The following is a 25852-nucleotide window of genomic DNA, read 5'->3' as shown; positions in this document are numbered from 1 at the left end:
AAAAGGGTTCTTTTCTCCATACATTAAGTGGAGAGGAAGCAGTCATCTCTGGTCTTCCGTCACCAAATGATTAGTAATGGCTCTTTCAAACTGATATCCCACAGACATCTTAAACTCATTTGGCTGAAACTGAACTCATCTTTCCCACTAAATCCTGACCTCTTCTAAACATCATTATTGCTATTGAGGACACGACCATTCTGCCAGTCACCCAAGATCACAATGCAGGCGTCATCCTTGACTCCTTACTCTCACCAACCCCCACATCCAATTTGGTGCCAAGGCTCTTTGATTTGACCTTCATAACAACTCACAGATATGTTCTACTTTCCACACACACAGCCACCAGCCTGGTGTAAAGCTTCATCACCTCACACCTGTATGATTCAGTAGCCTGATGGTTGGTATCTCTGCTTCAAGTCTTTCTCCACTCCAGTTTATCTTCCCCTCAGTTACCAAACTGATCTTCCTAAATCCCAGTCCGATCATGTCATTCTCCTACTCAATAAAGTCCAGAAGTTGCCTTTTGTCTCTAGTATCAAATAGAAAATCCTCTGTTTGGTTTTTAATGACTTATATAGTCCAGTCCCTTTCTACTTTTCCAGTCAACCTACCTCTATGTAGATAAAAAATAAGCCCCTATGGGATAGTCCTTTGCTACAATAATAAAACTACTACCATGTTGTCCATGATGTTTGTTCTCTTTAGCTCCATGCCTTTCATTTTTATATCTAAGGAAATGGCTTTGCTTCGTTCTTCATAGCTACAAGTGCTATCCCTCCTTTAGGGAATGTAAACGAATCAATAGCATTTGCTATAATACATACATACATACATATATATATATACACATGTATATATGTAGATGTATATATATATATATAGATACATATGTGTATATAACAATATTAACAAGAAAGCCCTTGTTAGGATCTTTGTATGTTGGAAGCTTATTCCTCCCTCTGCTTTGGAATCTGAGATAGCATTTCCCATAGAGAATCCCAAAGGGCACAGGAGGGAAGGGGCAGGAAGATGCCATGAGCACCATTATCAAGGTTTGATTCCTCGTTTGAAAAGATCATCCAAGGTCATTCTCCTGGCATATGCTAGATGATTACAATGATATTGTGTTTATTGTCCTTTGCTTTCTTCGTTTCATCCCTAAAACAAGCCAAGATATTCTCCCCCTCTTTTTACAACAATAACCTTATAGACCTAGAAAGCCCCACTGAATCAGGCATCATAGACAGGATTCTCTAAATCTCCCTCTCTAAAATACGTCAGAGATGGGACTTTTCCCATACAAAAACAAAAGGGAAAGCTGGGAAGCGATATTTGGAACTGCCACACTATCACCTGAATCTGAATGCAGATGTGGAGGTTTTTACCATCCCACTGCTATCTCCAACCAGCTGTAAAGAATATGTTTTAATAATTCTCCTTTGGACATGTAATTCTCTTTTTTTTAAGAGTTTTAACATTTTTAAAAAATTTATTTATTTTTAGTTTTTAACATTCACTTCCTCAAGATTTTGAGTTCCAAATTTTCTCCCCATCTCATCCCTCCCCCCACCCCAAGATGGCATGAATTCTGTATACCCCTTCCCCTAATCTACCCCCTCTTCTATCTCTCCCCCTTTTCTCTTATCCACTACTCCTTCTATTTTCCTGTAGAGTATGATATATGTCAATACCCCATTTCCTGTATTTATTATTTCCCAGTTGCATGTGAAAACAATTAAAAAATTTTTTTTAGCATATGTTTTTAAAACTTTGGGTTCCAAATTTTCTCCCTTCCTCCTTACCCACCCACCCTCATTGAAAACACAAGGAACTCAATACAGGTTATACACATGTAGTCATGCAAAACACTTCCATAGTAGCCATGTTGTGAAAAACTAAATATATTTCCCTTCATCCTATCCTGTCCCCCATTTATTCTATTCTCTCTTTTAATCCTGTCCCTCCTCAGAAGTGTTTGCTTCTGATTACTCTCTCTCTGAATCTGCCCTCCCTTCTATCATCCCCCTCTCTCTTATCCCCTTCACCTTATTTTCCTGTAGGGTAAGATAGATCTCCATACCCAATAGTGTATGTTATTCCCTTCTTAAGCCAAATCCTATGAGAATAAGATTCACTCATTCCCTCTCACCTTTCCCCATTTCCCCTCCACTGTAAAAGCCTTTTCTTGTCTCTTTCATGTGAGACAATTTACCCCATTCTACCTCTCCTTTTCTCCTCCCAGTATCATCCTCTCTCACCCCTTAATTTTTTTTCCAGATAACACCCCTTCATCTTCAACTCACTCTGTGCCCTCTATCTATCTATACATACATGCAATTTTTTTCCCTCCCACTACCCTAATACTGACAAAGGACTCACAAGTTACAAATATAATATTTATATGCAGGAATGTAAACAGTTCAACCTTAATAAGCCTCTTATGATTTCTCTTTCCTGTTTACCTCTTCATGTTTCACTTGTGTCTTGTATTTGAAAGTCAAATTTTCTATTCAGCTCTGGTCTTTTCATCAAGAATGCTTGAAAGTCCCCTATTTCACCAGATGACCATTTTTTCTCCTGAAGGATTATACTCAGTTTTGCTGTGTAGGTGATTTTTGGTTGTAATCCCATCTCATCTGACCTCTGGAATATTATATTCCATGCCTGGCGGTCCCTTAATGTAGAAGCTGCTAAATCTTGTGTTATCCTGATTGTGTTTCCACAATACTTGAATTGTTTCTTTCTGGCTGCTTGCAATATTTTCTCTTTGACCTGGGTACTCTGGAATTTGGCTACAATATTCCTCGGAGTTTTTCTTTGGGAATCTCTTTCAGGAGGTGATTGGTGGATTCTTTCAATTTCTATTTTGCCCTCTGGTTCTAAAATATCAGGGCAGTTTTCCTTGATAATTTCTTGAAAGATGATGTCTAGGCCCTTTTTTTTTTTTAAGCATGGCTTTCAGATAGTCCAAAAATTTTTAACTTCTCTCTCCTGGATCTATTTTCCAGGTCAGCTGGTTTTCCAATGAGATATTTCACATTCTCTTCTATTTTTTTTTCCATTCTTTTGGATTTGTTTTACAGTGTCTTAATTTCTCATAAAGCCACTAGATTCCAATTGCTCCATTCTAATTTTTAAGGAAGTAATTTCTTCAGTAATCTTTTGGACTTCCTTTTCCATTTGGCCAATTTTGCTTTTTAGGGCATTCTTCTCCTCATTGACTTTTTGGACCTCTTTTGCCATTTGGGTCAGGCTATTTTTTAAGGTGTTATTTTCTTCAGTATTTTTTGGGTCTCTTAGCAAGCCGTTGGCTTGTTTTTCATGATTTTCTAGAATCACTCTCAGTTTTTCCTCTACTCCTCTTACTTGCTTCTCAAAATCCTTTTTTGAGCTCTTCCATGGCCTGGGACCAATTCATATTTTTCTTGGAGGCTTTGGATGTAGGAGCTTTGACTTCGTTGTCTTCTTCTGGTTGTATATTTTGATCTTCTTTGTCACCAAAATGTGATAACATAGTCTGACTCTTTTTGCACTGCTTGCTTATGATCCCAGCCACTTTCTTGAGTTATAAACTCTTTGTTAAGGTAGGGATCTGTTTCTAGTGTGGAGAATGTACTGTCCCAAGCTTCGGGGGTTTTGTGCAGCTGTTTTCAGAGCTACTTCTAGGGAGCTGTAAATTTTCAGTTCTTCCAAGGTGCTATGATCAAGGGCAAGGGGTTTACTCCTTCCCTGGCCTGTGCTCTGCTCTATGAGTGACAACAAGCACTGTCTTCTGTCTTGGAAGTGTGAGGAGGATTTTCTCTGTACAGCCACTACAAGCTCCACCATGCCAGCGCTCCTCCTCACCCTAGGACCACCACCCAGAACTGTGACCCAGATCCAAGCACAGGCAAAGCAAGAGAAACCCACACCAGCAAAGAGATCTCTGCAATCCGTCTCTGATCAGCCACTCGATTCCCCCCTTAGTCTGTGGGCCAGGAGCTCGAGAAGCAGCCATCGCCCTGGGGGGCAGGCTCGGGGACTGGACTGGAGACCACCGCGCTTCTCTCTCTTACCACAAACACAGACTTTTCCCACTGACCTTCTAAGTTGTCTTTGGGGTTCATGGGTTGAGAGGTCTGGAAACTGCCACAGCTGCCTGTGATTCAGTCCTCTGAGGCCTGCTCCAGGTTTGCTGTGGCCTGTGTGCCCATGCTGAACTGCACTCCTCTCCCAGCCTTGTGTGATATACTTTTCCAATCAACCATGCAGGCTGTCTCAGGCTGGAAATTTGTTTCATTCTGTCTTTTTGTGAGCTCTGCTGCTTTAGAATTTGTTTAGGCCCATTTTTTTATAGGTATTTGGAGGGGTTTGGGGGAGAGCTCAAGCAAGTCACTGCTTTTACTCCACCATCTTGGCTCTGCCCCTCTGGACATGTAATTCTTATGTATGTTTCCTTTCCCTTGCCTGGTGTGGACTTCAGGTTATCACATGATCATATATTTGGAGAAGCATTTGCTACAATATAATTGTAATGGATGAGTAGAGAAACTGAATCTCAACCTTACTACCAAATCCCTTGAGAGTACAAGCACCCTCACTACAAATGACCTCACTACACCCTCAGACGCACAAAATATTATAGTTGGAAGAGATCTCCAAGTTGGATGATAGAATTTAATGTTTGTATCTCCAGAGATTATTCAGTGCTCAACCCTTAACCTCATGGAACTCCAGATGTGATTCTCCTAAGCCTTTCACAGAAAGGTACCCAAAGGGAAGGAAATAGAAAGCCTACTCTCAAATATCACCTGCTCCATGAAGCCTCAATTTACCTAGAGATAATAAATGCTTTTCTGCCTTGGGACCTCAGCTCACATTCTATTTCCTCTTCCCTCATGTCATACTGTGGCTGTTAGTAGATGTGACTTTGTGGAATGAGTGTTGGATGGGGAGCAAAGGGACCTGGGCTTGGATCCCGGCTCAGCCCTACAAGCACCATGGCTTTGGACAAGTCACTCTACCTCTCATCCAGTAAAAACTGTGCCAGTTCTGCCCCTCAGTGCCTCTCCCTGTCATGCCTTTCTCTCCTCTCACAAGTCTACCACCTTAGTGCTCACTGTCATCTCCTCTCCCCTGGACTATTTCACTAGCCTCCTCCTCTGGCTCTCAGCCTCCAGTCTCCTTTCTCTCCAAGCCATTACACACAAAGCTTCCAAGCTGGTATTACTAGAAATCACTTCCTGGTTCAAGAATCTTCAGTGTCCACACTCCACATTCACTTATTGGGTTTGTGTTGTATTTTCCCATAGATTAGCACCTTGGGAACAGCAACTGCCTTCCTATTGTCGTTATAATCTCAGTGTTGAGTACACATGGTGCCTGACCCCTCTTTGGTGTGGAATCAATGCTTGTTGAATTGAATTACCTTTCTAACCCTATACTGAACATACTCTATGGCCCAAACAAACTAGTTGAACCCTAAATATGCCCTGGGCTTTCCTTTATGAATTCTTTCAGTCACCCTCTTCTCTATGACTAGAACACATATGAACAAAATAATAACAATGAATCAATCAGCAAGCATTTTTAAGTGCTGGGCACCATGCCAAATCTAATGAAAGACAACAGTCCCTGCCCTCCAGGGCTCCACATCTTTGCCATTTTTAATAGAAAAATAGCATCTTCTTAAAAAGAGATATCACAACTTATTCAACTTTTCCCCAACTTATGGGTGAGTAAAATTTGTTTCTAGTTCTTGATTTTGTTTCATTTGTTTCATCTTTTACTGTTACAAATTACTACAGGCAACAGAAAGAGATTTTGACTCATCATAAAAGAACTGGTGCTAACCAAAATTGGAATGAGATGCCTCAGCAAGGAATGAGCCTTCCCATCAGGACTCTTGCCATATGTGTTGTAAAAGAGATTCCAGTCTGGGTAGAGATTGGAATACATGGCCTCTGAGACCCTTTCCAACTCAGACACTGAGAAATGCTGCAACTCCATCAGTGATTATTCCTTGGACGTGTCCATCAGTTTAACTTAGCCAACAGCAGCGAAGCTAAGGACAGACCAACCTGGAAGAAATTTAAATGTAAGTTTTTCTGAGATAAGGAAGCGTGAAGTACAGATGGACACTGAGGGCTGCAAGCCTGGTAAGCAGCCCAGAAGGAGACTATTGGCCTAGCTCCTATGACCTAGGACTTGCTTATTATAGATGGGAGAGAGCACTTCTTTCTGCTAAGGCTGCGTTACAGAATTAGTCACAAAAAGGCAAGGAGACAACAGGGAAAGCAGTTTCCAATGGCCCTGAGTATGAAGACCTCCAAGGCACAGTGAGGTAGGTACCAGTTCCTGAAGGCAGAGCAAGTGGGATTTGTGGGGAGGGACAAAAGTTCATCAATCTAGAGAGAGAAGAGATCTTTATCAAATTAAAGTCCTTCCTGTTTTGGAGGATTTACTTTGGGAAAGACCTCATAGTTTTCTCCTGGAGTCAGACACTCTATTATATTCATTTCCCTCTCTAGTTAGATAATAATATTTAAAAATAATAGTCTCTATGTAGTGTTTAAGGCTTGCAAAGCATTTTATAAATATTATGTCATTTGATCCTCACAACCCAAGGATGTAGGTGCTGTCATTACACACATTTTACAGTTGAAGAAATTGAGGCAGACACTAGCACTTAGCAGAGAGCCTGTCACATTGCAGATGCTTAATAAATGTTTATTGACTCACTGACTGGCTGGCAGAAGGTAAGTGACTTGCCCAGCATCACACAGCTAGTTGCTTTGGTCTTCTTGACTCCAGGCCCAGCATTCCATCCATTGGGGCATTGGGCTGCCCCCATAATATAGAGGGGGAGAAGGTCACCTCCAGACCAAAGAAAGAGGGTTATTTGTTTATTCTAAACCAGTCTAGTAATTCAAGCTTAAGGATTAAAATTCATGAGAGGCATTTAGGGATCATAAAATACAAGTAACAGCTTTACTCAGAAAATCAAAATAAACCACTCCCTTTCTCTTTTAAAATCAACAAAGAAAGATCAGGCAGGGCTTCCCAGAAGTGCTAGTTTCAATTCTCATTTAGCTCACAGAAACAGGAAATCCAGTGATTTAAATAAAAGGAGAGGAAAGTTAGACCCCCAGTTACCAGTCAATTACTTAAGAAATAACAACAACACCCACAGAAAGGACACTGAATTTGCAGAGTGCTCTCCTGTGAGGTGAGTTATACAGATGGCCATTTCCATTTGAAGTGGTGGCAGTAAGGGTGCAGGAACAGGTCTAAGAGTCTGGGTGACTTATCCATGTCCACATAACTTATAAACATTTGAAGTAGGATGTGAACTCAGGTCTCCTGTATGAGACAACAGTACGCATCGGCCCTGGAAAGTGGAGGAATCTGACAGAAGAGGAGGGAAAATAAGCATGAGTTGACCAGGACTTGACCTAAGGGTGCCCACCTCCAGAAGGTGACATGCTTCCTCCTCCTTAGGGGATGGTAGATAGATCCAAAGACAATAATTAAATAGAGCATGCCCTCAAGGAGCTTACACTCTACTAAAGGGATAGAACATGCACAAAGTAATTTCATAAGGTAGGGAGTACTAACAACTGGGGGAATTAGGAAAGGCTGCACATAGTCTATGTAGTACAAAGACTGTACAGCTGGGCTGTGCTTTGCAGGAAGCTAGGGGTTCTAATAGATGGAAGAAGAGGAGGGAATGCTTTGTAGACATGAGTGAAGGACACATGTGGGAGATATAATGCCATATATGGTGAGCATCTATCAGGAAATTTGACTGGAATGACTAGTACATGAAAGGGAGTAATAATAAATTAAGACTGGAAAGACAGGTGGGAGCCATATTATGAAAGGCTAGAAATGACAACTGGAGTTTCTTATATTTTATCCTAGTGGTTCTAGAGACCCACTGAAAATTTTTGACTAGGGGAGTATCCCAGTGAGATCTGTGGTTTAAGAATATCAATTTGGTGCCTGTGTGAAAGATGGGTTAGAAAGTTGAGATAAGGAGATGGGAAGCACAATTAGGAACCACAGTAGCAATCTTTACTAGAGGTTTTGACAATCTGAACCAGAGAAGAGGCTTTCTGAGGACAGAGAAGATAAAACATGTGAGAGAAGTAAAGATAGAATCAGGAAGACTTGGAAATTTATAAGATATGACATGGGAAAGGGTAGGGAAAAGTCAAAGATAACTCCCAGGTTGTGAACCTGGGTAACTAGAAAGAAGGTGGTACTCTCAAGCAAAATGAGGAAATTTGGAGATGGGATGAGTTTGAGGAGGAATATAATGATGAGTTACATCTCAGATAGACTGAATTTGAGATATCTTCGTGAAGATTTCCAGTAGGTAGTTGGTAAATTGGAATCAGAGGTCAAAACATAGATTGAGGCTAGACATTTACACTTGGAAGTCATATTCACAGAGATGACAATTAGATCCATGGGAGGTGAGGAGATCATGAAAGAGAGAGAAAGGGAAGAGAAGAAAACTCAGGACAGTGCCTTGGAGGATGACCATACCTAGTGCATGGGAAAAGAACAATGATTCTGCAAAGCAGACTGGGGAGTGGTCAGACAACTATAAAGAAAACTAAGAGAAAATAAAGTAATATAAGCTATGACAAAAGAGAACATCCAAAAGAAGAATTGCTTGACAATTTCAAAAGTGCAGAGAAGTCAAGATGTTCTCAGGAAAGGCCAATGAATTCAGCCGTTGAGATCCCTGGTAACCTTGAGAGCTCAACTTCAATCAAGTGATGGAGTCAGAGGTCAGATTGCAAGGATTTATGAAGAAGAATTAGAAGAAAGAGGGATATGGAATATATTTACCCCATTCTAAGATGCAGTGCATAAATGGGAGAATAGTTTGAGGAAGTTTCAAGGTTGAATGAAGGCATCTTAAAGATAAAGGAGAAATCTGGGCATATTTGTAGGGAGTGCAGAAGGAATTAGTGAATGAGAAATTGAAGACTAAAGAAATAGAGGAAATGTTTGAGTGGAACAAGCTCTTGAGAGAAGCAGGAATGAGAGATCAAAAGCATGAGGGGAAAGGTTAACCTTAATAAGAAGGCCAACCTCCTCATCAGGTACAGTGGAGAAAAAATGACAAGAAAATGTTTTGAGGTACAGAATAGGATAGAAGAGGAACTCAAGACAGATGCCCTCCATTATCTCAGTACAGTAGTAGACTATGCCTTTTGGGAAAGTAGAGATGAGAAGTGGTATAAGAACTTTGAGAACAAAAAACAAAGTTTGGAATTTTTAAAAAGGATTCCCTTTGAATTGTGAGAACCTAACTGAAATGAAAGCGAATAAATTGTAGCATTGTGTGACTTCCTCCTGCAATGTGACCAAGAATGACTAACAACAGGACAAGGGGCAGAAGGGTTGATGGTCACTGATTCATGGATTTTGACTTGGTTGAGAAAGATGGGCAAAGTGCATCTCAAAAGATCACCAGATCATAAAAGTCAGAGCTGAGAGGGAAATGGAGACAATCAAGTCCAACTCTCATTTTCAGATGAAGAAGCAGGGGCTACTAGGTGGCACAGTGAATACAGCAAAGGGCTTGGAATCAGGAGGACCTAAGTTCAAATCTCGCCTCAGACACTTGACATTACTAGCTGTGTGACCCTGGGTAAGTCACTTAAACCCATTGCCTAGCCAAAAAACAAACAAATGAAGAGGCAGACACAAATAGGTAAGGCGACTTGCTCAGGGTCACACAGCTAGTTCAGTGTCTGAGGTGGAATTTGAGCTAGGTCTTGACTCCAAGGCCAGTATCCTAGTCATTACACCAAGCTATGGTGAGAAGGCTGGAAAACATGCCATCCAAAGATTGGCTAAAGAGTCTGAAATATTTAGCCTGGAGAAAAGAAGGCATAGACAGACCATGCTAGCTATCTTCCAGTCCTTGTTGGGTTGTAGGTTGCTGTTACTATGACCTGGGATTTGAATCCAGCTCTTCCTGACTCCAATGCTAGTGCTCTATTTACTGTACTATGTCACCTGTAGGTGAAGTTGCTAAATGATGGTGGCAAAGAGATAGTTTGGGAGAGAGTCAGGATCAAGCCATGTACCTGTTCTTCCTCCTGACCCAGTGCTTCAGGGCATGTGAGAAAAGTAACAGCCAAGAGCACAGAATGAAAGGTCCAGCATATAGAGAAGTTTGTTAACAACAGAACAGGAGGTTCAGAGGGCACAAGGAAATGAGAGGGCACAGGAAAATGCAGACCATGGAGAGGTAGGGCTGAGGTGAATAAGGATGAGAGGACAGGGGAAACATGGGTAGGGAAATATCACCATTACTGAGACTCTGAGTGAATGAATGAATGAATCAATTAATTAATAAACATAATTGTCTAGTATATGCCAGGCACTGCTCTAAGTGCTGAGGAAACAAAAAGGGGAAAAAGACAATCCTTCTCTGCCCTTAAAGAGCTTACAGCTAACAGATAGAAAGAGGTCAATGGAACAGAAACAACAGAGTGTGACCAGTTGATATGGGTCAGTCATCCTGTAGCACACTTCATTGACTGAGCACAGGATCAGCACAGGATCAGCGCAGGCCCTCACAACCTCTGTCTCCCTAAGACCTACATTCTCTTATGGATCTCTTATAGAACTTGGCAGCAGAGAAACAATGGAAAGAATGCTAGATTTGGAGTTATAGAGGACCTGGGTTCAAATTCCAGCTCTGCCTATCTGCATAACCCTAGGTAAGTCATTTAACCTTTATGAGATGTCAGGTTTCTCATCTGTAAAGTGTGTGGGTGGGGAGAGGAGAGGAAGAAGAAGGCTGGAGTAGAGGACCTCTAAGGTCTTTTCCAGTTTTAAATCTGTGACACTATGACTACAGAAGCTACCATTAAGTGCTCTAAACTATAATGTTCTAATACACACATTTTCCAGTTCTCTTTGTGGAGCTGGATATCATTTTTTAAAAGTTTTTGACAAAATATAATACCTATTCCTTATTAAAAATACTAGAAAGCATAGTAATAAGTGAGCATTTCTTAAAATGATGAGTAATATCTATCTAAAACTAGAAATAAACATAATCTGTAATGGGTATAAACTAGAAGTTTTCCTCATAAGATCAGGGTGAAACCAGGATATCCATTATCACCACTATTATTCGATATTGTAACAGAAATGCTAGCTATAGCAATAAGATAAGAAGGAATTGAAGGAATAAGAAAAGGTAATGAGGAAACAAAGCTATTATTTTTGGCAGATATGATGGTATAGTTAGAGAACCCTAGAGAATCAACTAAAAAATTAGCTGAAACAATGCACAACTTCAGCAAAGTTGTAGAATATGAAATAAACCCATGTAAATCACCTGTATTTTTATCTACTCTCAACAAAACTGAGTAAGAAGAGATACAAAGAGAAATTTCATTGGAAATAATGGCAGCCACCACCTTCTGAGTGAGGTCCCTGATGCCTTGTCCCCTCCCTAAGCAGTTCCTACAACTGCTGAAGCCACTTCCTCCTCATTCATCCTCCTGCACTGTAGGCAGCACTGGTTCCAAGATGTACAACCAAGTGGTCTGCTAGGAAGTCAGTCATGCTGAGTGTGGGCATGAAGCCTCAGGTCCTCGAATAAATGCACAATTAAAAGGCTGGCTTTCACAAGCATAATCCAAAAAAAGACCTGCTAGAGCCATTATTTCCCCCCCATGCATGATATACTTACTGTGGGTCTTATGCTGCTCATGCTTACACACAAGTTGATACTTCTATTGCCTGGAGAATATTCTTCCCTGAGCCTTTCCATCATATGCCTCAATCTTGATGAGCACTTTTCAGTGTAGACATATACAGAACATCTCTGTATGACCTTCATATTGATCAAAAGATTTGTGGAGAGTTATGGAAGACAGGAACATATGTCTCCACAGACAGATGAAGTATTGAAATGCACTAGCTTTATATGCCTAAAGTTACGTAAAGCCATAAAGATGAAGTTACCATTATTCCTGTATTGGTTGAAGCTCTGAATGAGTCAAAAGAACAGGAATTCAGAAAACTCTTCGGTAAATATCTAGTAGAGTCTAGTAATCTCTTTATGGTTTCTTCTAATTTCTGCCATTGGGGTCAAAGGTTCTATTAAAGTTACCATGATAAAACCCAAGAGGAGATATATAGATCCATTGAACATCTAGATAAAATGGGCACAAGTATTATAGGACAACTGCACCCCACATCTTTTAGCAATGACTTGAAGAACTATCATAATACAATATCAGGAAGACATTCCTTTGGGGTGCTACTAAATGCCATCACAGAGCTTCAGAAGAATGGAATGCATATGGGCTTATCATTTTTAAATTATGCTCAGTAAAGACAAACACAAGACAATTCAGTGAATTATGCAGCTGGGGCACTTACCAGTCTACTGGAGCTCTGAATAATCAGGGATACCACCTGCACATACTCATATTCTAAATGGGGTCCCAACCTTAGGCTTTGCAGAGATATAGTTCCTGGTCTTTGGGATACTAAAATCTCAAAATTAGTAGAACTTTGTTCTCTTTTTTTTCCTATCAGGTAGAGTCCTTCCTTACTTTCAACTCAATATAAAATGCTTTCTTGTTTAGGACAACAGAAGGAAGGAAGGCAAACATCAAAATATTTTATAACTTTTAAAAGTGATGATAGATATAAGGTCATGGTAACAGATAGTGCTTTGAATTCCTATAAAGCTTTTGCCATATCTAAATGTGCACTCTTTGCAGACCTTCGAATATACATGCAGTTTTCAGAATAGTTTTGCAAAATGTAAACAAACAAGGATGGAAGTTTTTTAATAATGAAAATAGCATTTACAAATGATATGTATTAGAGATAGCCTTATATCTTTTGTACTATCAGTTAGACAATTATTTGAAATTTATTAATCACTTACTATGTGCCAGGCTCCCACAAAGCAGGCTAAAGAATCTTCTATACAGATCTGCACAGTCAGAGAAAGAGAAGTACAGCAGGACTGGGAAGAAATCCAGTTTATATCAACAACTTACACTATATTCTACAATAAAGTAAAAATGGAAATGAGTAAGGAAAAAAAAACTTGGAAGTCAACTATAGCAGGGACCTTTCACAGCCATGTCTACAGAAAAATTCTTAGCCAAATAAGGGACACAGTGACTATAAATGGTAAAATAAATAATTTGATTGTCTGAAATTGAAATGCTTTTGTGCTTAAAAAATTCAATACAAATAGTATAACAAGAGAAACAATCCATTGGGGGAGAAATCCTTGCTTCAAAGATCTCTGATTTTCCTTGCAATTTGTTGTTGTTCAGTTGTTTCAGTCATGTCTGGCTTTTCTTTACCCCATTTGGTATTTTCTTGGCAAAGTGGTTTGCCATTTCATTCTTCAGCTCATTTTACAGATGAGGAAACTGAGACAAGCAGGGCTAGGAGACTTGCCCAGGGTCACAAAGCTAGTAAGTGTCCCTGGCCAGATTTGAACTCACAAAGATGAGTCTTCCACACTCCAAGTCCGGCTCTCCATATACTGTTCCATATAACTGCCCTGGGACTGCTATACACAGCATTAAAATAAATGGTAGAACATAAGAGGTTTTGATATTTTAACACTGCTTTAATGCCAGCAGTCAGGGACCTAGGTCATCTACCTGAAGAATTTGCACTGGGAAGCCCTGGGACCTCTGTTTATCCTGAAAAGTACAAAGGAATATAGACTGTTTTTGAGGTTGGCATTAGAAAATGCTTTTGCTGAGGCCCTCACATCTGGCAAATAATTAGTCATTTGCTGCATTTCTCAAACACTAAACAGACATCCGCTTCAGTCTCCCATTCTAGTCTGAGGAGTTAGGAACAGAATGATTTGCTTTTGGTTTCAATTTCTCTTGTCCCTTTCCTTCCCACTACATAACAGAAGCGTTTTGAGAGGCAAAAAAGAGAAGAGAGGAGAGGAGAAGGAAGAGCAAATAAAGGAAGAGCCGAGAGAAAGAGAAAACTTGTGAGAGCATCCGGGAACAGTTTGGCTTGAAGCAACGTGAAAAAGGTAAGGGTTATTTCTAAGTTTTCTTCTATATGCCTTGCATCTTTTCCCTGGAGCTTGAAAGTTTATCTCAGGATTAAAACCCAGAGAGAAAGGACAAGGGGGCAGCTTGAACAAGACATGTTTGCTTGGCACTGATTGATCGATCCAAACAGCTTCCTCTGGCCTTAGCTACTGATTCAGAAGTCTGACACTGGCCCCTGGCTTTGTGGTCTGGAGACACTGCAGCTCATCCCCATTAAGGCAGTGGGAAGTGCTGAGGGAGAGCCAGAGAAGCTTAAAGGAAAAAGGACAAAGCCTTGATATGGGAGCCCTGCCTTCCAGTCCCAGCCCTGTCTCTTCTAGTCTGATCCTGGCCAAATCTTTTAAGCTCAATGAGCCACAGTTTTCTCATCAGCAGAAGTAGAGATGAAATGATATGTATGCACAAGCAGGGGATGGGACCACATGATGTCTTGAGGTCTCCTATAGATGTGGAATCAACAATTCTCAGCCCAGTGGAGTGAAAACCACACTAGAATTGGTCCTCTGTCACCTGGGCAATCTCAGTGCCAGGGCCATTTGTTCTTGCTGGGAGAAGACAGAATCTATAAGGTTTGCAAAGGTCCCCGAGTCTACATCAGCTGGGAATTGCACTGCTGAGGAGCAGGGCAGTGAGAGCTCCCAGGATAGTCTGGGTGGGCTGTAGTTGTCAGCCTGGAGACAGGTGCAGAGGGAGTGCCGCACATCCTCTGTGCCCCCAGTGCTGGATGGACCCCTCTGAGGATGGCCCTGCTCCTTCCTGGTTGGTGCTTGGGGCATGGGCAGCAGGGAGGGCCTTGCTCTGGTCCCCTGGGCTCTGTGGGCTCACTGCTGCTCAGCAGGCTGCTAGGAGAATACTGGCAGGATTGCCAGGACGCAGCTCCTACCAAAGGTTGGACTCTACATGGGGAAATTGCTGGCTGAGCAGGAGTGGTTGTTGTTGTTGTGGTTGTTGTTGAGTTGTTCATTCATGTCTGACTCTTCATGACCCCATAGACCACTTGTCCATAGGGTTTTCTTGGCAAGGATACTAGAGTGGTTTACCATGTCCTTCTCTAGTGGATCATCTATCATCAGACAGTGCTCACTGCCACCACAAGACAGTGGCCCATGAGGCAAAGAGCAGATGGAGCTAATTCATTAGGAGCAGTCCAAGCTGAACCTTAAAAGAATGATAGGAAAAGCACAAAGCAGAGTAACACTAGCTGGCATCTGAATCACCCTGTAAAGCTCACTAAATGCTTTGGAGAAATTATCTCCTTTAAGCCATGACAGCCCAATGAAGGAGGCACTTTGCTATTGTGCCCATTGCACAGATAAGGAACCTGAGGTACAGAGACATTAAGTCTGTGGTCACCAGGCTGGGATGTGTGGCTGACAGGATGGGAGCCCTGCTTCTCCTGACTCCAGGTCCAGCCCTATATCCATCTTGCCCCATGGCCTCAACAAGTTCCATGTTAGGGGATGGCATATCTTGTCACTTTTCCTTGTCTTCTTCTGACCCAGAATATCCAAATGCTGGCTTTTTCAAATTCAAGAGAAATTAGGAAAGTCTCCTTACACTGCTCCACATTATCTAACAAGCCCTATATCTTATGAGGTCAGGGTAGATACGGAGGGCAGCCTGCCCTCCAGGTTTGGTACAGTGAAGACTGCCTTGGTCCAAGCTCTGGGATGTTCCCAGGAGTAAAGATCCACAGGCTATCTACATGGGACTAGAAATCCAGAGAAAACATCCACACATCAGGCAGAAAGAATCCCTGGTGACCCTGGGAGGCAAGGAGGGTGACTGTCCCCACTCCTGGCCTCATTTCCTGGCCCCCAGAAAGGATTGTAAAGTTCTTTACAGCTCAACTACTTGTGGAAGGGTCGGGTTTAACTGGGGCTCTGGACCTGGGATCTGACTGCACCATTCCAGAGCCCCAGAGACCTTATCTGGAGGGACTGAGGGTGGCCAGATTCTCAGGCATTGTCTGAGCAGGCCACTGAGGGGCTGGTTCTGGATTCCTGTCATGAGGTCAGAATTTGGGGTCCTTGTTCCCTATCTGGAAAAGGGGTGACTCCAACCAATGATTTCTATTTGTGTGGACTTGAGATTTTTTTGGTGTAATAATCTCCTAGGGATGAAACTCCCTCTACCAATCTAGGCCTACAACTGTTTTGCAATTTAAAGCCTTAGAGTGATCCATGGACCACTGGCAGGTTACATGACTTGCCTAGGGTCATAAATTCAGGTTGCGTCAGGGACAGTATTTAATCTATGTCTTCCTGACTTCCAAACCAACTCTCTATCCATTCTTGCATGATGCCAATGATTAAGAACAATACCACGTCACAGTCAAACCAATGAACTCCTTGGTGTCCACAAATTCAAAAGAAAACACAGAAGTCAGTAAATAAAAATTGAAGCAGTAATCAGAAACCTGGGTGGGGTGGGGGAAGGGAGGGATGGACAGAAATCACCCCAATTCACTCAGGCAACACTAAGAAGGGACTAGCACCAGACACTAATAAAAAGCTGTTTATCTCAAAGTATTTGCCCCAGGTACTGTCCCCTATTATCCCTCCCTCACACTAATGCATGTCCATGGCCACCGTGAACCTGGAGCAACATAATGCAAAGGGATGTGATTATTGAACCAGGTACAACCTTGCAAGATGGGACTTTCAAAGAATGGGAATATTTTTCCTATGTGACAGCCCTAGGGATCAAGAATGATGTGACAGGACATCTGGTCAAGGGAGCTCAGTGCTGCATTTAACAGAGAGCTGAGTCAGGAGTCAGGAACACCTGCGCTTAAAAGCTGGAAACTGTCTTGGTTTCCTCATCTATAAGAATGGGAATAATAATTGTACTTATGTCCCAAAAGATGAGATAGTATTTGTAAAGTATGTTGTAACTCTTAAGGCACTACATAAAGGTAATGATTATCATTGCCATTAATATCATTAACATTATTATCTGCCATTGCCATCTCTTTGTTCCTAAAAATAGAATTCCACAAGCACAGAGCATCCTCTCTTCTGCTGTTAGTAATATCTGATTCATCTAGGCAGCCTCAGTGGAGGATTGTGTGAATTCTGTATCTTGATTTCTGTGTAAGAAGCTCCTCTACATTTACAGGTGACTATGGCATCAGCAGTGCCCATGAAGGCCCCCATATGTCTGGTAGAAAACAGCAATGGAGAGCTGACAGTAAACCAGCAAGCCTTGCGGATTCTTAGTTCCATTAGCAATCCAGTGGTGGTGGTAGCCATTGTTGGCTTGTACCGTACTGGAAAATCCTACCTGATGAACAGGCTGGCAGGAAAGAACAAAGGTAAGTGGAGTCCTGGCCTCCAGGAGTCTAATTTTGGAGGATATTATGTTACAGGGTTAGAGTTGCTACAAGGCATGACTGAGACCTCATGAAGGGGTAAAACTTGGCCCCTGGTTTACCCTGCCTTCCAGTCAGTCACTAAGCATTTATTAATCACCTACTATGTGCTAAAAATTCTGCCAAGTGCTGAGGAGACAAAGAAAGGAAAATTCAATCCCTGCTCTCAAGGAGTTCACAGTCTAATGGGTGAGAGAACATGCAAACAACTGTATACAAATGAGATCTATACAAGATACATTAGAGATAATCATTAGAGGAAAGGCAGTAGCATTAAAGGGATCCAGACAAGTTTCTCACTTCAGTTTAGGTGAGAATTGAAGGGAAAAGGGGAGGCCAACAGGCAGAGATGAGGAAGGGGAGCATTCCAGACAGGAGAGACCGAGTCAGGAGATGGAGTGTCCACCAAAGGCTTAGATCTTACACTGTAATACTTGTAAATTAAATTACTCCACAACAAATATCTTCATGACAGAGAGACCCACATGCTCTAGCATTAAAAATATGTGTGTTACTTTAAAAATGGGAAAGTGTCCTGCCCCGGTTGCTGTCCCCTGGCTGCCTGTCTCCTCGTGGCTGTGTCTCTTACCTCCTGCTAGCCCTGCATCCCTCAGGATTATTGCCTCTACTTTACATTATGTTGGTCTGAGAATGGGGTTGTCAGTTACTCCTGTGAGTGACCAGAGCAGCCAGATCACAAGAAGGAATCATTTTCACCATAGTGATCACTCTTATGGGATCATCCACACAGAGCTGGAAAGGACCCTAGGGAACCTCTAATTCAATCCTTCTCTTTTTACAATTGAGGAAAGTAAGCCCCAGAAAGGCCTACTGATTTGCTCAGTGTCACACAGGGAGCAAACAAGAGAGGCAAGCTTTGAACTCTCAAGTCAGGGCTTTCTGCACTTACCACATTGTGGCTTGTGTTCTGAAATGCATTTAGAATCCATCTATTTGTTGCTGTATTCAAACTGAGCCCTGAGGAATATCAACAACTTTACCTTTGGAATCTTCCCACCTCCCTTTTTTTTCCCCTGATGAATGAATGAATTTACTAAGCACTACATGCCAACTACTGTGCTAAGTACTGATGATACCAATACAAAATCAAGACAGCCCCTGCTCTCAAGAAGCTCACAGTGTAATGAGGAGATAACACACACACACAAGGTTTTAGCTTGAAGTCATGGAAAGGCCACTGGTCCTACGGGTTCAGCAGAAAATCAGATATTAATGCATCTCCTCTGTTGTCTCTTCTGCAGATTAAAACCACTCACGCAGAACCATTGGTCAGTAACAATGATTGTTTGGGGGTCTTCACTTGTTGCTGTGGCTACTGAAGGAATGGAGGCCACAGCACCTGCAGAGTCAGTAGCCAGATTTAAGGGATCATTCCCCTGGACCATGGCTGCCTGGGATGGGCTGGATTCAGGACAGGTGGCCAGGGTGAAGGGGATGCCATTGTTTCAGGCCTCTCATACTTACCTGCTGATTACAGGTGGTGCCAATAAGTGGCTGTTGGTCAGCTTTTGGTGGTGGTAAGGATGGTTTTCCCTGTCTCAGATGGCTACTCCCCAGGATAATGGCTGCAGTAGCCAGTCTGGAAGCAAGGCTGATGATCAGGGTTAGAGGTTAAAGGCACTCTTTCTCCCAGGGGTTTTGGGAGAAAGGATTTGAGCCATCTCTTCAAGGTCTGAGGGGAGGGGATGATAAGATGGCGGTGGTGATTTGATCCTCCTGCAGTATGTTGACTTCTGCTCAGGATCCCTAACAGATTGACTGAGGCTGGATTTCCAGTCTGGTGAGGGCCAGTTGGTCAGCACCTTTGTTCATAGAAGTAAGGACGGGGTGGGGGGAGGGCCTCTTCTCCACAGGGTGAGAGATGCATTCCTAGATTTTGGATTGGTGGGCCAGACTGGCAGGAAGGCTGATGGTCTGAGGCACGTTGCTGTTCATAGGCCTCTTGGGCTTACTTACCCAAATGTGGCAGTTGGGCAGCATTTGTGGTGGTGGTAGCTAGGACAAAAGGTCCCCTCATTTCATCTTGAAACAAGACAAAGTCCCTGACTTCCAAGATCTGACATATAACTTAAGCCATATTCAGGAAACCCTTGATCCAGGACCACAACTCTGAGTCTAAACTGATTGGTTTTGAACTCTGAGAAATCTTATTAATCATTCTCATTGACTTTGGTTTTATTACTTTTCATTTTTAATTTGTTTTTATATTTTGCCTTGTAATTTTGTATAAGACATGACTAATGAAGAACTTTTCTTCTGTTAACAGCTGTGAAATATAACCTTCCATCCACTGTTAATTCTTTTATTATGCAAGTTTTAGAATTGTTTAAATAACCAATCTATTGGGAAACCTGTGGTATATAATATGCTGTAATACGTCTCCATTTGTCACCAAATTAGCATCCCTCCCTGGTGAGACTCCATTTCTATCAAGGCTCTCTCCAAAAATAGAAAGTGCTCAGAGTTACTAGATGTTTAAGCAGGTCTCCAACTCAAGGGAGGTCCACAAATGACTATGAGCATTTCCAAAACATTAAGTCTGGGTTCATTTAGCACTGAACATTTTCAATGCCAAAATGGCCTCTACCTATCCCTTCATCAGCCTAGGTAAAAAGAAGTTAGTCATTGCCAAGTTCCTCTTGAACAAACTCTCTTCAAGCCTCCACAACAACCCCCCAAATAAAACTGCATAGTCCCAGGAAATTATGGCAGGGTGCCATCAGTCACACCAGCTTGCTTTCTCCTTCCTGGATTTCTTTTTGGGATTCTGGCAAAATTCCCTGCTGTCAGAAAACTCTCATAGAGCCTCAAATGCATTGTTTTCTTTCCAGGAAACTTTCCCAGTATGTCACACCCCTCTAAAATGTCTCGTGCTGTGTGTAAAGACCATTCAGTGGTGCCTCCACACAATGTGTAGGCATTCTGACACCATCCTTTTTAAGGGTTCAAACCCACAATAGCTGGATGTTCACACTCAAATCTAACAAATAATTGCACAAGGCTCCTCTAGGCTCACCCCTGCTCTGTTACCGGCAAAAGTCAGGGTAAACTTGGCCACCCATTGAGTACAGAAAATATAGTCTCAAACAACAACAATACTTAAAAACATTGCAAAAAATAGTAATAAAATAAATACCAACAAACCAATACCTACAAAAATTAAATGACTGAGAACAGTAAAAAAGAAAGATAATTTCCCTCTAGAGGAAACCATGTGGGGTTATGAAGAAGTAAGGAGAAGTACCACCTTTCTGCAGACCTGTGGTTTACGGGCATTCTGGACAGGCCCTCAAAGTGGGTAGAATGTGGGACCTGGAGTGACAAGCTAAGCTGAGTTGACTGCCTCCCAGTGGGATTCCGGGCAAGTCGCTTGATCTTGGTTTGCCTCATTTTCCTCAACTGTAAAATGGATAGAACAAGAGTGTCCATGCTGTAGGGTTGTTGTCAGAATCAAATGAGATATTTGTGAAATGCTTAACACAGAGCCTGGTACACTGTAGCCATTTAATAAATGCCTGTTTCCTTTGCTTCCATCTCCGCAATAGAGAAATATAATGGGAGTTCGTGTAAGGACAGTTTTTAAGTAACAACTTACTGAGTCAGCATGAAACTGAAGCTGGCTTGATTCTAGGGAATAATCTCATTGCTGTGGGGTGTGTGTGTGTGTGTGTGTGTGCTGGGGGAGAGGGGTAACTGTCCTGTGGTTCCTACACAGTAGAGACTTTCCTTCTCATGTAGATCAGCTCTTTCTCCCTCCCTTCAGGTCTTAGAAAGTTTCCTGGGGGCTGGGTGGGAGAGGGGCTCACAGAGATTCAGTGACTTGCCCAGGGTCCCACAGCTGTCCTGTGTTCTTCCTTGCTCTCTCCCAACACTTCCATGATGCCCTCCTCTGGGCTGCTCTTCATTCTGTAAGCTCAGGTTTCTGGAGCTGGTCTAAACTTTTTGCAGGCTTGGGTGTGGCTGAATCTGTTAAGAAAGATAATGTCTCCAGGCACACCGGAAGCTCTCATTGATCTTGTTTGCCACCTTTACCACAGATCTTACCCCCTAAGTCTAATCTCACGGTGCTCTGGGTGAACTGAATGCATGCATTCCTCTGTCCCTAGCTGCTGATATTGGATAATGTGGGAACCAGGTGGACCCGAGTGTGAAAGCTGCTTCAGCTGCTCACTGGCTGTGTGATCCAGGCCTAGTAATTTACCCCTCTCCATCTCAGTTCCCTCCTCTGTGAAATGGAGATAAAAGAAACACGTAGTTCACAGCATTATGTGAAGACAAAAGGAGAGAACACACATAAAACATGCTGCACAAATGCTAACTCTGATCCTCGTTCTCATTCTTTCCCCACTGAGGAGCTGCCCATCTTCTCCCTTTAGGACCTAGGAGTTTGGCTGCTGCAGCCTCTGGGCTCCCTGCTTCCCCTGGGCCCTCATGTCTCACTCTTCCCTTGCAGGCTTCTCCCTTGGCTCCACTGTGCAGTCTCACACAAAGGGCATCTGGATGTGGTGCGTCCCTCACCCCAGCAAAGCGGACCATGTCTTAGTTCTGCTTGATACCGAGGGCCTTGGAGATGTGGAAAAGGTAAATTAATCTGTGACATTCTGCTCACCCAATTCTCCTTCCTGGCTCTGCCTGACCTAAGAAGGAATGACGTCTTACACCTGACAGGCCTGTGTATGGGTACAAAAGCCTACTGCCAAGGGCTGCTTGTGCTATATATCTGTGGGGTGATCAAGTGGGATGGGTCTGGGGCTGCAGCCTGGGTTCCGGGATGCTGCCATCACGTTGAGGAAGAAGTCCATGCCAGGTGAACATAAAGGGCCCGTCACAGGGTCCTACTACTCTCAGTGTATCCAGGACTTCCCCAAAGTTCTAACTGTAGGAAAAGATGGGCCAAAAGAGGAAGCAGACCACAACCCCTAGATGAGGATGGCGCTGGACCTCAGGTCAGACTGATTGTCTGGGAATCCCATTTCTTGGAGGCAGTTCCCATTTCTTTAAAAAGCCTCTGAAAACCCATTTCTGAACTTGTTCCTGCAGGCTATAAATTCACCAGTGAATGGAAAAGACCAGTCTACCCATTAGCCAACATTTGCTAAGAACCTACTCCCTGCTGGGCTCAGGGGACAAAAATACCAAAGTCATATAGTCCCTGCCTTCAGGGAGCAGCCAGGGGACACTGTGGCAAAATTGCTGAGCTTGGAGTCAGAAAGATTTGAGTTTGAACTCTACCTCAGACAGTCATGAGCTTTGTGACCCTGGGAAAGACACCTGAAACCTGTCTAACTCAGTTTCCCTATTTGTAAAATGTGGATGATAATAGCACCTACATCTTAGGAGTATTGTGGGGCTCAAGTGAGATGATCTCTGTGAACTCCTTTGCAAAGCTTATATACCAATGCAAAGCAATGTACAGCTGTGAGCTGTTGGCAGGCTGTTCATAAAAGCCAGGGAAGTTGATGATCCCATGACACATCCTATAACGTCTGATTTGGGCTGGCTTTATTTCATGTGGATATTCTTGTTCTTTAGCGTTTTTTAACTGCAAAGGCCCCACATTTCCTCTGTGAGAGTACAAGAGCTGAAACTGCCAGCTAGGGTATAGACACCTAAATAGAACCAACTCTATGTGTAGCTAAGCTGGCCTGCTGAGGCCCTGTACTCCTTAGCATCAGATTCCTTGCCAAATTTGACTTATTCAATCAAGTATACATGCGTGGGTAGAATCTCAAGGGGAAAAGGTGAAGTCTTCACAGCAAATGTCCTATTGTCCTCCCTAACAGGACTAGGACCATGCCGAGTACATTCAATAAAAATATATTAAGCAGCTAATATGTGCCAGGCACTGTGCTAAATGCTGACAGTACAAATAAGAAAAAGGAAAGAAAGAAAAAGAAGCTTACAAACTAATGGAAGAAGACAAAAGGAAGCTGACAATGGGGGAGGGGGAAAGGGAAAATCCTATGCAGGGGCATGACATTGCATGGAGTCAAAACCAGAGCTGCTGATAGAAAATGGAGAGTCACCTGGAAAGTTCTGATCTGAGACCCCTCTAAAAGAAGGCTTTGGGAGGAATTTACTGCTGTGCCCTCCAATTAGAGCGGAGAGGAAATTGAGGGAGCTAAGAAGGTGATAAGAATAAAAAATTCAGTCAACCAGCATGGGGATGAGATTTCAGGTGATCAGCTTATCCTGGGGGAAGCATGATGGGCATGGTGGTCCCTGGAGTCCAAACAACTGACAGAAAAGAGAGAGATTCATTACCAAGGTCCTTTCCATTGGCAAAGAAAAAAGCTTTTTACAAGATTTTAAAAAAAGCCTTTCTTCACGCTAAGAATGTTTTCATGCCAGTTGTCCTTGGCAATTTTTTGCCCATCACTATTTCTCCTTACATCCCTAATCTGCAAAGATGATTTCTCAATGTTTCCAAAGTTCAACAGTTACTAAATGAAGTCTTCCTTTTTTTATCTAATAGAGTACACACCCTAAAGACAGATAGAACAATAAGTCTTCCCACTCTGCATCTGTTATGTCATCTTACCTAACATGGCTCTAGAGTACATGGAAATTAGAAAAAAATTAATATTACAGATATGCATCAGTCATGACACCTTTCCCATGCCAAAACAGAAACCAGATGGAGACCATTTGGTGGTGGTACAGATCTTGAGTGCTGCCAGACAACCTTTGTTGCTATAACTCTCACTGGCCATCTGAGAGCTACAAATCCAAACACAAACACACACACACACACACACACACACAACACAACACACACACACACACACATACACACACAGACAATAATCTAGAACCCACATAGCTGCTGGGGTCCCTCTCAGGTGCTTAATACCGCCTTCACTCCTCCCCAGTAGCTAATCTGGATTTTCAGACTACAATGCCACTCAGATAGCAGAGACCTAATATGTTCACAAATACATAGGCAGAGGACAGTAAATTAAATAGCGACAAACCCTCTTGAAGGAGCTGGCACATAGGCTCTGCCTTGAAGGAAGCTAAGGATTAGAAGTGGCTCAAGTGGGAGAGAGAGAGAGAGCATTGAAGGCATGGGAAACAGACTATGAAAAAGCAAGGAACAGTGAGCATATAACTAGCCTGTGAACATAAAATAGAGCCATGCTGGAAAGAGGAATTTGTATTTCATCCTGGAGACAATGGGCAGCCAGCAAAGTTTCTTGAGCTCAGGAGTGACATGGTGTGACCTACACTTTAACATAAAGTTTGTTTCCTTTCACCCACTACTGGGCAGAATTTAACACTGTAAGACATGAGGCCCAAACCTTCATTTGGTCATAGAATTCTTGATCTAGATCTGGAAAGGACCTCAAGGGGATATAAACTAATCTCCTTTTTTCCCAGAAAAAGGAGGAGAAACCCAGGGAGACTGTGAAATGCGTAGAGTGTTTGACCTCACAAAAGCCTTTCACAGTCTCTGTGAATCACAGGTTCTACAAAATCTTTTTGCTTACTTGTGTCCTCTCTCAGAATGTCCTGTTTAGACACAGGGTTGGTCCATTCTGTACCTGCGGAAGAGACAATGGTAGGAATTTTAATTTCACTTTCTACTGTGGAGTGCCCCGCCCCCACCTTTCCTTCTTTCCTCTATCTCCATAGAGGAAAGTCACTACTCTGGGTGTCTTCATTCTTTTGCTACATGAGGTTGAGCTCAATTTGTCTTTTCTGTGCATTAAAAATTCTATATAATTGATCAAGCTGAGATGAATGAATAAATGAAAGAAAAAGCATTTGCTAAGCACTTAGTATATACAAAGTATTATACTGAATGCTGGAAATAAAATAAAAAAGCAAGACAGTTCCTGCTCCCCAGGAGTTCCCATTCTAGTGGGTGAGACAACATAGAAGAAATTTTAGCTCCAAGGCAATAGAGAGGTCCCAGGGTCCTTCTTTTATGGTGCAGAGGCAACCCAGTTGGTAATGCCTCTTCTCTGATGTCATTTCCACTAACAAGATCATATCAGTTTCTGCTGTACAGCTGCTTAGCCATGCCAAGGATTTGGGTAGCAAAAAAACCATTTTTTTCCTTAATCTTCAGTAGTTGTGGCTTCTGTACCAAAAGAGGCATTTGTAGGGAGGCGCCTCTATTGAGGTTTCTATCCAGGTATGATGGGAGCTAGGGTTGGGCTGCCGGTAGGATTGTGATGCTGCCCTTTCCAGGCCTCTTGGACCTGTCTGCCTATTGGTGGAAGTTGGTATTGGTGGTGACAAAGAAGGAAAGCCCTGTATCTGAAAAGATTTCTCTCTTCAATGTGATCTTCCCCCAAATGATCGCTTTGGGCTACAGGATGAAAGGTGGTTGATTTGTCTAGGTGGCATTGTTATTCCAAGAGGCAGAGCAATA

At 42.5% G+C, this 25852-nt stretch overlaps 1 protein-coding gene, 1 long non-coding RNA gene and 1 pseudogene across 2 annotated transcripts in view; 2 read left to right on the top strand and 1 right to left on the bottom strand.

Annotated features, from left to right (window-relative positions):
• The window catches only part of LOC144457847 (uncharacterized), a 64058-nt gene that overhangs the window by 34237 nt on the left and 3969 nt on the right, over positions 1-25852 (bottom strand). Inside the window, exon 2 of the long non-coding RNA XR_013487397.1 lies at positions 24963-25016. This is a non-coding gene — a long non-coding RNA (uncharacterized LOC144457847). The remainder of the gene's footprint in view (positions 1-24962; positions 25017-25852) is intronic.
• The window catches only part of LOC110209976 (guanylate-binding protein 6-like), a 32908-nt gene continuing 14169 nt past the window's right edge, over positions 7114-25852 (top strand). Inside the window, 5 exon segments of the mRNA XM_078156558.1 lie at positions 7114-7210; positions 10638-10733; positions 13928-14056; positions 17199-17394; positions 21926-22053. Of these exon segments, the coding sequence (XP_078012684.1) occupies positions 17205-17394; positions 21926-22053 (318 nt within the window). The 5' untranslated portion in view covers positions 7114-7210; positions 10638-10733; positions 13928-14056; positions 17199-17204.
• Positions 11342-12430, top strand: LOC110210009 (protein MEMO1-like; annotated as a pseudogene).

This window comes from Phascolarctos cinereus, unplaced genomic scaffold, assembly GCF_003287225.1.
Source record: "Phascolarctos cinereus isolate Bilbo 61053 unplaced genomic scaffold, phaCin_HiC Scaffold_5;HRSCAF=322, whole genome shotgun sequence".
NCBI classification, from domain to species: Eukaryota; Metazoa; Chordata; class Mammalia; order Diprotodontia; family Phascolarctidae; genus Phascolarctos; species Phascolarctos cinereus.
The sequence above is the reverse complement of the archived record's forward strand: the minus strand, read 5'-3'. Positions and strand labels throughout refer to the sequence as shown.